Source organism: Excalfactoria chinensis, chromosome 1, assembly GCF_039878825.1.
Source record: "Excalfactoria chinensis isolate bCotChi1 chromosome 1, bCotChi1.hap2, whole genome shotgun sequence".
NCBI lineage: Eukaryota > Metazoa > Chordata > Aves > Galliformes > Phasianidae > Excalfactoria > Excalfactoria chinensis.
The window spans coordinates 17221116-17233494 of NC_092825.1; the positions used below are offsets into that span (position 1 = coordinate 17221116).

The 12379-nt window shown below is 39.4% G+C and overlaps 1 protein-coding gene across 2 annotated transcripts; it reads left to right on the forward strand.

Moving 5' to 3' along the window:
- Nucleotides 1–23: 23 nt before the first annotated feature.
- CRELD2 (cysteine rich with EGF like domains 2) lies at nt 24–11715 on the forward strand. 2 transcript variants are annotated; one of them, XM_072333757.1, is made up of 10 exons: nt 24–362; nt 859–941; nt 1617–1727; nt 4323–4414; nt 5161–5337; nt 7100–7198; nt 8503–8580; nt 8911–9006; nt 9871–10011; nt 11125–11715. In XM_072333757.1, exons 1-10 carry the CDS (start codon nt 69–71, stop codon nt 11181–11183), a joined length of 1230 nt encoding a protein of 409 aa, XP_072189858.1. In that variant the 5' UTR covers nt 24–68; the 3' UTR covers nt 11184–11715. The 2 variants fall into 2 exon arrangements, with proteins under 2 accessions (XP_072189858.1, XP_072189869.1); XM_072333768.1 differs by lacking the exon at nt 7100–7198.
- Nucleotides 11716–12379: the final 664 nt, after the last annotated feature.

Genomic DNA, 12379 nt, shown 5'->3' on the forward strand with positions numbered 1-12379 from the left:
CTCTCCCCCCGCCTCCACCAATGGCCGCCGGCAGTCGGAGCGTGCGTGGGGCTGACGCGGAAATCTGAATGGGGCTCGCGGGCCGGTGTCGCTCTGGTTGCTACGGGGCCCGGGGCGGGGCGAGGCGGTGCTGCGGGGCCGCGCTGCGGCGGGCTGGGAGCGCGGCCGGGCCGCCTCGCGCCTTGTCCTTTCGCGCCGCGCTCGCCATGGGGCCCGGCCTCGCGCCTCGCTCGCCGTTGCCCGCACTGTACGCCGCGCTGCTCCTCCTGCTGTTGCTGCCGCCTCCCCCCGCTATGGGTGCCGGTGAGCGGCGGCGCCTGGCGTGCTCCACCTGCCGGGGCATCGTGGACAGGTTTAACCAGGTGGGCGGCGGGGACGCGGGGTGTCGGGTGTAGCGTGCGGGGTGTCGGGTGTGGGCGAGACTGCCCGCGGAGCCCCGCGGCCTTTGTGAGCTGCGTGCCTACGGCTGCGCGACCCTCGTCAGCCCTCGCGAGGCAGCGGCTCTTTCCGCGCTCGGGAGCCGCTGGAAGCACCAGCTCAGGGCCTGGGCGGGCTCGGGCCGCGCTGCCGGGGCTCCGCTGGTGCTGTAATGCCGGTGCGTGTCCGCAGGTTCTGACAGGTGAGTGGGAAGCACCGCCCCCCGCCGCTCCGTGCTGTCACCTGCGGCCTCGAGTGGTGCCGTCACCTCTGCGCCTTCACTTGTTGTTGCTTGTCGGTTTTGTGCTTATCGATTTGATCAGCAGCTTCAGAGCTTTGCTGAAGTGTCTGTGACATCACGTAAGCAGATATTGCTGCCCCAAACTCCTGCTGGGAACACGAACTGCTGCTTAGATTGTGTTGGTGCTGTTAATTTGCCAGGGGTTAGCAGATACGGCGAAGAAGAATTTTGGTGGTGGAAACACTGCTTGGGAGGAGAAGACTCTGTCGAAGTACGAGTCCAGGTGAGCTCCTCGGCACTGCTTCGGTTGGGTTTTGTATCCCTGTGCATGACTTTACAGAACCAGTGCTAATCTGGCAGAGCTAAAGCCTCATAAAGACTGACATCCCTTATTTGTGACTGATGATGCTTTATTGATTGTCCTAAGCAGCGTGGACTTCATCTTGGTGTAGTGCCAGTCTTGTTTTGCAATTAAAGCAGTAACCGCTCCCTGGAATTCACTGTTTGCCTTTTCAGTACCAAGTGGCAAACTGGAAGAGTGGCAGGTTGCTGCACTGTTTTGTGTATGTGTTTGATTATGGAGCAAAACGATCTGGCATCTTTCTTCCAAATTTCAAACTGGGTTTTTAATTTTAATTGGAACACTGATGAGCAAGGGTAGATTTTCTGATCTTTGTGAGCTTGTGTCAGGTATTGGCAATATCTGAGAATTACTGTTGAATGTGGTAGGAAAATCTGGTAAGCTTTAAGTCTGGATACATAGTAAATGCAGTCTTCATAGTTACAGTGATGTGAACTAGGTCTTTATTCTAATATTTACTCTGTCTTCGAGCTGGTTCAGAACACACTTTCAACTGATAAAATATTCCAGGCTGCAGTCTTGCTTCTGCATTTTGTGTGGTGCCAAACTAAACTGAAATTAAACAGCAAATTAAACTCATGACTTTCCTTCTCGTAGTGAAATTCGTCTTGTAGAGATCACGGAGAATCTCTGCGACAGCAGTAACTTTGAATGTAACAACATGGTAGAAGAGCATGAGGAACATATAGAGAAATGGTGGTTCAAACTGTAAGTATCTTTTTTGAGTGTAGATCTTTGTGCTGATAAATATCTAAGAGGGCAAAATACTAATGCTGTGCCTGATCAGTAGGAGTATGTCAGTTGTAGCACAGAGATGAAAAGTGTGTAAGTCCCTTTAATTCTCCTGACAGTAGGGAAATGTAGTTAGCTATGAAGATTCCAAGAGGTATCATGAGGTGACCCTGTACTATATGTTCCAAATTAAGTTTATTCAGGGCTGCTAATTGCAGCCACCTCTGAATGGAAGTAGGGTTTTGCTGTACAACAGCAAGAAGTAGACAAAGCGTCTAAATACAATTTGGATGAAAAGAAAACCTCATAGGATTTTATTTTATTTTTTTTACTCAACAATTAATAATAATTTCTCTATTCAGTGATTTTAAATTCATTAAGTCAGTGTTGTTTGTTTTGTGTTAGTTTTGTAGCTTAAGTTTGCAAGATGTTAGACCAGGATTTTTCCAGTCCCCAGCTAGTTTTCATCCTTCTGTTTAGTATAGGAATGCATGTTTGTCAGGAAGTGGTACTGAAAGACTTGTGCTGGGGATCACCCTGTGTGGATTAAGAAGCTGGGCATTTGTGTTAGAGAGTAGCTCATCTACTACTTCTGTGTCCCATGTGCAGGCAAACTGGGTCAGATCAAGTGAAATTCAGTAGGGTGAACTACTGTTACAACACTTTATCACTGAAAAAGAATTTTTGATTGTCCATTTTGTTCTTAATGATTCTTTTATTGTTTCATACTTCCACTGTGCAGGGCTGAGTAGACTTCAAACTGGAGGAAAATCTTCAGGGTCTGAGCCTTGGAGTAGATGTGATCAGGTGTAATAGTTTATAAGAAGCTGTATGTGCCTCAGGAGTTGCTGAAGGCATATTTCACTGCAGACTACAGAATTTCTAGGCATTTTATAGGGCTTTCCTCTATTAAAATTTTTGAAACTTCAGTGTATACATGATACTGAGATCTTTGAATTGTCATTTGAGGTGGATTGAGAACCAGCTGATTAGCAGAGCTCAGATGGTTGTGATCAGCATCATAGAGTCTTGGAGGACTGTAAGTAGTGGTGTTACCCAGGGGTTGGTACTGTGTCCAGTCTCTTTCAGCATCTTCTTCAGTGACCTGGATGAAGGGATGGAGTGCACCCTCAGTAAATCCACTGATGATCCAAAGCTGGGAGGAGTGACTGACACAGTGAAACCTGGACAGGCTAGAGAGTTGGGTGGAGAGGAGCCTGATGAATTTCAGCAAGGACAATTGTAGAGTCTGCCACATAGGAGGAATAACTATGTGTGTCTGTACAGGTTAGGGGCTGATCTGCTGGAAAGGAGCTCTAAACGGAAGGACCCAGGTATTCTGGTAGACATCAGGTTGACCATAAGCCTGCACTGTGCCCTTGTGGCCAAGAAGGCCAATGATATCCTGGGGTGCATTAGAAAGAGTGTGGTCAGCAGGTCAATGGAAATGATCCTCCCCCTCTACTCTGCCCTGGTGAGGCCACATCTGGAGTTCTGTGTCCCATTCTGGGATCTACATTTCAGGAAAGATGGGGAACTACTGGAGAGAGAAGGGCCACAAAGATGATGAGGGGCCTGGAGAAGAGAAGACTGAGAGGGGATCTTATTGTATCGATGTATATAATTATCTAAGGCCAGGTGTTAGTGTGTGCAGCCAAGTTCTTTTTGGTGATGCTCAGTGACAGGACAAAGGACAATGGGCAGAGGAAACTGAAGACTCTTTACTGTGAGCATGACAGAACTACCCAGAGAGGTTGTGGAGTTGTCTTCTGCAGGCATATTCAAGACCAGTCTAGATACTTTTCCTTTGCAACCTACTGCAGGGATCCTACTTAAGCAGAGGAGTTGGTCTAGGTGGTTTTTAGGGGTCATGTTTAACCTCTACAGTGTTGTAAGTCGGAAGTGTAAATGTAGCAGATACTGTGCCTGCTTGTAGAGTAATACTTAGTGCTTATATTGTTTATTGAGGATATATTCTAGTGCTGAAGTAATGCATAACTATTACTTCTTAATACATTAAAAAAAAAAATCCTTCCTAAATATTCATTTATTTGTGGCAAAAAAGAACAGGAATTTTTATTTGCATCTTACCAAGAAGTCAGGTTCACAGTAATTTGAGCAAATGTTAATATCTGCTTGGGGTTCTCTTCTTTCTAAGGTAAATAGAATAGTTGTCTTTAAGACAGCTATTGTATTTAAGAGAAATACGTAAATGCATGTCTGAATTTTATATAAACATACCCGAAGGAAAATAAGAAAAAAGTGGAAGGAGATATCAAGACTGCACTGAAGTCATTTTGTTGATTACTCTTATTCCACTTTTCTTGTAAATAAAAACTTGTGGAATCATGTAATAGTATTGCAGTTTAGAAGGTTATTTTTTTAACAGTCCCTCAAGTTGGAAGACTTCAAGGAATTGGTTCCTGAAATAAGGTCACTTCAGAGGAGAAGCTCCTAATCTTGTATAACATGTAATAGATTTTGGTTGTCAGTGTGGATGTTCAGTTGTATAAGTTAACTGTTAAAAATCTTTATTCTTTTTACTGATAAATAACTGTCTTTCATATACAGAAAGAAGAAATATCCCGATTTGTTTAAGTGGTTTTGCATAGAAACATTAGAAGTTTGTTGCCCACCTGGAACTTATGGACCTGATTGCCTTGGTAATTCTTCTTTTGAAGCACTTTTTCACTTGCTTAATAGTATGGACATATGAAGTATGATATTTGGCTTTAGACAGCAGCTGCTGAGTAGTAAGTCTGTTGTTTAGATACCGTTTCAGAAGGTACCAGTTCTCAGCTGAGTTCAAGAAAGACAAATTATACAGAACATTTTTGGGGCTTAAACAAAAATAGTCATAAATAAAGATGAGTTAAAAAAGGGAGTGGCAGAAATAGGTGGGAACATGATTGGTTAAAAGTGAGGTCTGTGATAGAAGAGAAAGAAAGGGTTTTGGCTACTGAAATTTGTTTGGATTATAAATCTGTAGAACTTTTCGTGTTGTTTAGCTTTGGTGTCTTATTTGGCAATTGATAAAAATGTAGTGTTATTTCTTGATGTTGATCTATGAGATCACTGGTAGGTTCTTCCAGCTGCAGTATAAGCATTCTTAGGTAAGTGGAATAAATAAAGACACCAACTTTATCCCACAAGCTAGAAAAATAGATAACATTCTAAGTCATGAAATTTATAGCTATATTTCCCTAGAGACTGTTCTGAGTTTTTTCTATATACTTAGATATCTTAGTTTTTTGGTTGCTCTCAAGGGAAAAAGATTTGGAAATTGCATGCTGTTATAGGTATATATTTTTATGTTGTACTCTCTATGTAGAGGGGGGCGCGTTGTGGCTAGGAATAAGAAGTTATTTCCTTTTACACCTGATTTCAAAAATATTTTGATCCTTTTGAGCTTGTCGTGGCGGATCAGAAAGACCTTGTCATGGAAATGGCCGCTGTGATGGTGATGGTACCCGAGGTGGAGATGGCACATGTAGCTGCAACAGGGAATACACAGGAGAATTTTGTATGGACTGTTCTAATGGTTACTACAGTAGTTTGAGAAATGACACGCATTCAGTTTGTACAGGTAACAAAATCTTTGGCAACTGCTAAGATCTTTGTCTTCCATCTTCTCTTTATTTTTTGGCAAACAAGGTAGAAACAGTTTAAGCAGGTAAGTGTAATAACCTAAAGTAGTTATGGGAAAATAGTCTTTGATTACTCAGCTTTAATCATGGAGGACTTGTCAGTCATGTTTATGGAATTCTGAGAATTCTGTAAGTCACTTACCTAGACTAATTTTGATTTTTCCCCGTGTGCTATTCCTTCCTCTCTTTCCTTTTTTTTTTTTTCTCCTTAAGAAGCAGAATTCATTTCTGTTGTGAGAAAAGAGAGAGCCAAGGACCAATTTGGTGCTTTTTCTTTAATCCCTAAAGGTATTGGACAAAAATCTTGGACAGAAGTGGCTGTTATCTCACTCCAATTTATAGGAGGGAGAAGAGGTTGTTTGGTATATGTATACCCGGTGTGACATTAGGAAACAACAAGTGTTGATCCTACCCATTTATTACAAAGCTTAATCAGGGAGATGGGGAAGGGAAGGACGGATGATTTAGGGTGATGGGAAAGGGAAGGCAGGAGATAGAAAAGATAGAAAAAGGCAAGAATTGCGTAAAGCAGGGATAGTCACCACCAGGATCCAGCAGTGGTCCCATTGCAAGGTGTTTAAATGGTCCGAGGCAAAAGTGCAGGGAGGGAGAGCAGCAGCAGCGTGGCCAGCCTTGGGCAAGTGGGTAGCAGGAAGGAGCTGCAGGGTAAGTCCAGGAGCAGGTAGCAGGTCCAGGAGAGTCCATTAGTGAGCTGGACTTCCATAGTAAGGGATCTAATGGCAGACACCTTCTTCACAATGCAGACATCTTCAGTGTGCAGGTCTCAGTTCGTGAGGAATCTGATGTCCGAAAACCTCCCCTGTCCTTCTCTATCTGTGTCCCTCAGACAAAGGATTTCTCAACCCTTGACCAGGACTTGCTTGGACTTGTTCATCTGTGTCCTTCAGCAAGCTTTGAGTCAATGGTATAAAAGAATAATCTCTTACAGCTGTGTTGTGAACTATTTTAATGGCTGGTTTCACCTCATGTCTCAAATACACATAGCTGGAGTAAACAGGCATGGAAACAGCACATCAGTATTATAGATTATGTTGATTTCAATTAAATACATTTTAGCTCAATTATGAAACAGTCCATCAGGCTGTACATATCATATGTTACCTATTTTCAGCTATTTTTATGTTTTCAATAAGATTCTGTAGCAACTAAATCCTGATGGTGAGATTTATTTTTTTATATTATTTCTTCATCTAGTAATTCTTCCATTTACATTGTTTTATATTATGACATAACATGCAGTCAGTCAGCCAGATTTATGGTGTGTTTCATTGTTTTCTGAAGAGTAGTATTGCTTCACGCATTGGCTTAATAGGCAGCTGCAAATGAAATTATTTGAGGACTCAGTATGAATGGGTGCTGGCTTGTTCTTGATCTTCCCAGATATTTCAGAAACTGAACGTACTTTTTGTCAGTATAACTGCTTGACACTCCATTTTAAATGATGAAGGAATCTGTAGTAGCCAGGTTTGGCTTCCTGTACTTTTGGTAGGACAGAGCTGTCCTTTTGTGAATTATAACTCTACAAAGTCAAGTTTTAATCTTGTGAATCCAAGGCTCAGACTACTAAAACAGGATGGTTTCTAGTAAATCCTAAATAAGATTTTCTTTGAGAATGCGTAAGCATTAACTCATATTGGAATCTCTCAACATAGCTCACATTGTGGTTTTCTGTCACCTCAGCCTGTCACACTGCTTGTAAAACTTGTACTGGTTCAAGTAACAAGGATTGCCAAGACTGTAAAGAAGGCTGGATCAAAAATGAAGAAGCAGCTTGTGTGGGTGAGTAATGCTTACTACACTTAGAGTAGGTTTTGCAGCAACACTGACTGATAAAATTAGATTGCATGAAGTTTTATAGTATTTTTATGAGCGTGTTATATAAAATCAATGGGTTTAGATTTCTACAGTTGTAGTTTCTCGTTTCCAAACTTGTTTCACGTGGGAGCAATGTGGTATTTCTTCCCCACTGATCATCAGTTTCTAGCTCAGTATTTCTATCTTGGGAGATATATACGGAACATTTAAGGAAAATTGCAGGACTGCAGTAATGTGAGAGTAACACATTCACTCAAGTAAAAGTCATGAGTATATGAAATATGCCATAGCAAACTGATCAAATCAGACTTGCAGAATACATTTACAATAGTGTCTGGAAGCATTATCTTAGAAGTTATGTAAATATAGCTTCTTTTGAAATGTGTTAATGTGAATTAAGATTTGAATTGCTGCTAATGCAACACCTCCCTAGACAATGGTAGAACACAGTAAGAAGTTCATAAGGTACTCTATTGCTGTCTTCTGTACAGCTGTTTTTTTTCCACATTGCAGCTGATAAAGTACAAGCTAGTTAATGAGTTAGTAGGAATGATGTTGGCAGCAACTAAGACTGCAGTAGCCTTTTTTAATCAAAATCTTTTTCAGTAATGAATACCATTGTGCTCTTTCTTTGAATTTACAAGACCAAAATATTTTAACTTGCTGGGTAAAACTGTTTTGGCTTGGCTGGTTTGGACCATAACTTTGTTTTATTTTTCAGTTTGCTCTTTGTGGAAAACGATGAGCTTTAGTTGTGTGAATTTCTTGTTGTCTTTTTTTTGTTTTTTTTCTTAGTAAATACTTCTGAAAGTTCCATAGTTTGGTAAGACAGGATAGAGTAATCAAAGTATTTCAGAAGAGTACTCAGTCTATTTTGCCTGCATTTATGCTTTTTATGCAAATAGCATAACACTGACTTGAAAATGACAAGGATGGCAGGTATCCTGGATGCTTTGTTTAACTCCATCTCTTGAATTTCTAATACATCTGTTGTTGTCATCACAGAACAGCTTCTGCAGATCACAGCTTTCATTTGTTAATGCAACTTTATACTGAAGAAAACAGTAACTAAATTATCATGTTACTTTATTTGCAACTTGCATTACCTAAAGATAAGCTCATTGTAATGACTGTTCTCAATTCTGTTCAAGTTTATAGCTTTTGTGGGCCAGTTATTACATGATCTCTTAAGTATAGCATTTGAATATTACTCTGTCTATTTAATCGCGACTACTATTTCAGGTAACTTTTCGCTCTTTATATTACAGATTTAGATGAATGTGCCTCTTCTCCTTGCAAAGATGAGCAGTATTGTTTGAACACAGATGGATCTTTCTCATGCAAAGGTTTCATTTTGATCTGCTTGTATAGTAAACTGTCCAGAATCTTAATGGTATGCTAGAGAAGGCATTTAGTACCATGTGGTCTGATTCTGTCTGGGCTTAGGGAGGATGAGACTTTAGACCTTTCATGTGAGTAAGGTGAGATGTTTCTGGCTCTTTCTTGTCTGGGTAATCTGACTGATTTTGAGAGTGTTATTTTAAGACTGAGATAGTTGAATTTTTATATTTAATGATTTTATCTTAAGTGTGGGTAAACTGGCTGACTTTAAGGAGGGGTTATTTTAAAACTGAAGTATAATAACATAATTTTTATGCTTGAAATATTTTCTTTAGCATGTGATGCTAGCTGTGTAGGTTGCACAGGAGAAGGTTCTGACAAGTGTAAGACCTGCGCATCTGGATACATGAAGGAAGATGAGAAGTGTGCAGGTTGGTGGATTTAACAGGATATGGCTAGATGCCAGTCAGCTCACTATTAAGTCACACTGAGGAGCTGTTAAAGCACTTTCACTTCAGTCTGATTCAGGTTTCAGACCTATCAGAATAATTCTAGTTGTTGTGATATTAGCAGAAAAGATTCTATAATGTTTATTTTTTATTTTGTTAAGCTAATATGCACAATAAAGTTTAAAGCTGAAACTTTCCAACAAAAAGATAAAATTCTTTTGTAGCCGATTCCAGAAACAAATGCACAAATACTGTCAGTTACATATCACTTCACTAGAAGTGTGTTTGTAGTCATTTATTTTACAGAAAAGAGTATGCAGTACAGTCTGTCTTTTGGATCCATTAATGTCCAAATTCCAATGATAATAATTTGCAGTGAATTGTAACACATGAATTAAGAGCGCAATCAGAGCTTCTCAGTGTGGGAGAGAATAGAGTACACAATCTGAAATAGCTTTTAACTGTGACAGTGAAGTGTTTACAAGATCTCTTCCCTTTTGTTGCACCTTGGTGGCATGGAGACAAAGTGACAATGGGAGATCTGCAGTAGGTTAAGATGAATGCTGTAGTTTAATTGATTTCCTGATGTAGGACCTGCAAAACATAAAATGCTTCTGTCTGAATAAGTTTGAAACAGTCTGAAATATGGCAAATTGTAACAGCTTATTTTAGTAGGAGTCAAATCTGTTGCAGCAGCATTCTGCTTTTCAGTGTCTTTAGTAAGCAATTAACTGATATGTTGTAAGTGGCCTGAGATGGAATTTTGTTTGAGCATAACTGATTTATATAACAAAACCACAGCAATGGACTTGTTAATTGCTTTTCCTCTCTCTATCCTGTCTCTAGATATAGATGAGTGTAACCTTTCAGAAAAGGTATGCACGAAGGAGAATGAAGACTGTGTTAATACTCCAGGTAGTTATAAGTGTGTATGTTCAGAAGGGTTTGAAGATAAAGATGGAACATGTGTTCAAACTGTAAAAACAGGCAAGTGACTTTCTAATGACAGATTTTTAAATATATACATATATGGAGGTGTGTTTCTGACTAATGATCTTGCCACTTGTAAATTATTCTGTATAACTTACTATCTTTCTAAAGCTCTAATCTGTCTCAGGTTATTGCAGTTGGCCTTGTATTCTGGCATACATGTTTTCTTGCTCAAAAATGGGTGCTTTTTAAACGTCATATTCCCATGTTGTATTTTGTGTTTAAATCAAGGTTGTGTTTGTAAGTCACTAGGTTTCATTAATGTGAACTAATAGATCACTGCTACCACAAAAGCAAGGTTGTCTTCCTCGTTACTTTTTTCTTCATTATTAATTATGACTTAGAGGCTTATCTGATAGTACACAGAACTCAGGAGAATCAGAACTGGTGAATCTTGCATTAATGAAGTTGTGAAGATCTGTGCAGTACTATGCAGTATTGCTCATTAAGGTCTTTCAGTTAACTACACTCGGTACTTACTGTTCTTATTAATCCTTTTTCAAAAACAAATGAAAAAACCCACAAATGCATGGTTACATCTCCTGAATATTTGCACGCATGAAAGCTGCATAACTATGATTTTAATGTGGCCTGATATTTTATGAAAGTAAAAGCAAAATGAACAGTTTACAGTGTGACCTAACGTTTTCTTGTAGTGATGCTGTTAACAACATGATAAAGCTGCTCTGCTTTTTAAGGGCTGTTTTAACATCTGAACCAGGCGGGCTGCAATATAGAACATGATTCTGAGTAATTGTTGCTTTTTATGTTGAAATATCTGAATGTCTTATGGGAGGTCCTGTGGAAAGGAGAAAGTTCCGTGTGAATAGCTGAAAACAAAAGTTTGAATAGGAAATAGCTGTACTGCTTTTATCTTTCACTACCACTGTGAAACCAGTATGCTTGAATCTTTTGTTTGCTTCTGGTATAAATTTCATTAGTTTGGGCTTGCTGGTGCAAATAACCCTTTTATATGACTTTATGTCTTGTTTGGTCTTGTAGAATATATTGATTTGGGGTTTCCCTTTTAAAAATTCCTCATTTAAAAAGCTGTGACATAGTTAATAATACATACTCATTTTTGTGTTCTAATGATACTTAATTTCACAGGAGAGGAAATGGAGACTGAAGCAACTGATCCTTCACATACGGGACATGACGACTTATGATCTGCATTCAGAACCAAAAGACATTCCTATTCTCAGTTCTAAATTATTGGACTAAGCCTGTGCTAGCTGACATACTGTGGGAATGGTATTAAACATGCAGGCTACCATTAAGGTGTTTTTTGTTTTTTTTTTTTTAAGGTGATAAACTGCTCTCTAAGCTGCATTTCTTTATTCTTAAATGCCACTTTTTATATAGTTCTCTAAGAACAACTGTCTAGATGGGTAAGTATAACATTTGAATTAACATAAATTGCACCCAACAGTAGTAATCAAATTGAAGGTTTCTCATTCTAGTGCCTACTGGTAATTAACGTCTTCTTTTGGAAGGACTTTAGTTGCACTTCATAATTCAAGAAAAAAAATCTGAACTGAATCATCTTTTTGGACATGAGAAATATTTCTGTAACTGAAATACAGCATTTATAAATTGTGAAAGAGAAGATCTCTTTGAGGGGAGGAAAAACACTGTTCCCTTAACTTAGAATGCTTACTACTGCATTCAATAAAAGTTTATTTTGTTGGAATGTGCCTTAAAATTTTTTAAATGTCACTACTTTGCTGTGTGGTCACGTCTGCTTTTCGTTTGGACAGTGGAAGAGGTTAAGAAAAATACAGAACTGTATAAGCTCTGTATTTCTGTTCAGCGCTGGACGCCTTTTGTAAGTTGTGCCAGAGTGTAGATTTTTGGGGGGAAATGTAATTCTTAGAGGAAAGTAATGTCAGACAGCTTTCCAAAGGCAGGTGGGCATTTCTTTCTTCCAGATACTCTCATTAAGTGTATAAAATTATAAAGAGATGAGAAGTAAGCTTGGCTAATACTGGCACTCCATATCTCAGAGCTGTTATATGAGTGATCTCTGGAAGTGATGAAATCTTAGTTTCCACTACCACCTACTGCTGCAGGTAATATTTTCTTGTCTTTTTCAGAGCAAGCATATTACAAACAATTTATTTTGTTGTCTCTTTTGCCATTTTGGAAATAAAGCTAATAAGTATAGCATAAAATACATTCCCACATTGTCCCTAGGCAAGTATTAGAGCTAAAATTATTGCACTGTTCTGCAGGACCATCAAAGCTGTAAATAAAGCAAGGACCAGACTGCTGCAGCATTTAATGTTTGGATAGAAGTGAGTAAAGTCTGGAAGTGGTAGATACTGGGAGCAGGAAGAGGTAGTATAGAATACTGATAAAAAGA

What these genes read in the sequence shown, in the direction of transcription:
- CRELD2 (XM_072333757.1), top strand. Translation starts at nt 69, where the DNA reads ATGGGGCTCGCGGGCCGGTGTCGCTCTGGTTGCTACGGGGCCCGGGGC. An exon ending in TCGTGGACAGGTTTAACCAG is followed by an intron (nt 363 to 858) that starts GTGGGCGGCGGG and finishes TTAATTTGCCAG; the next exon opens with GGGTTAGCAGATACGGCGAA. An exon ending in TGAAGAAGCAGCTTGTGTGG is followed by an intron (nt 7,199 to 8,502) that starts GTGAGTAATGCT and finishes TTTATATTACAG; the next exon opens with ATTTAGATGAATGTGCCTCT.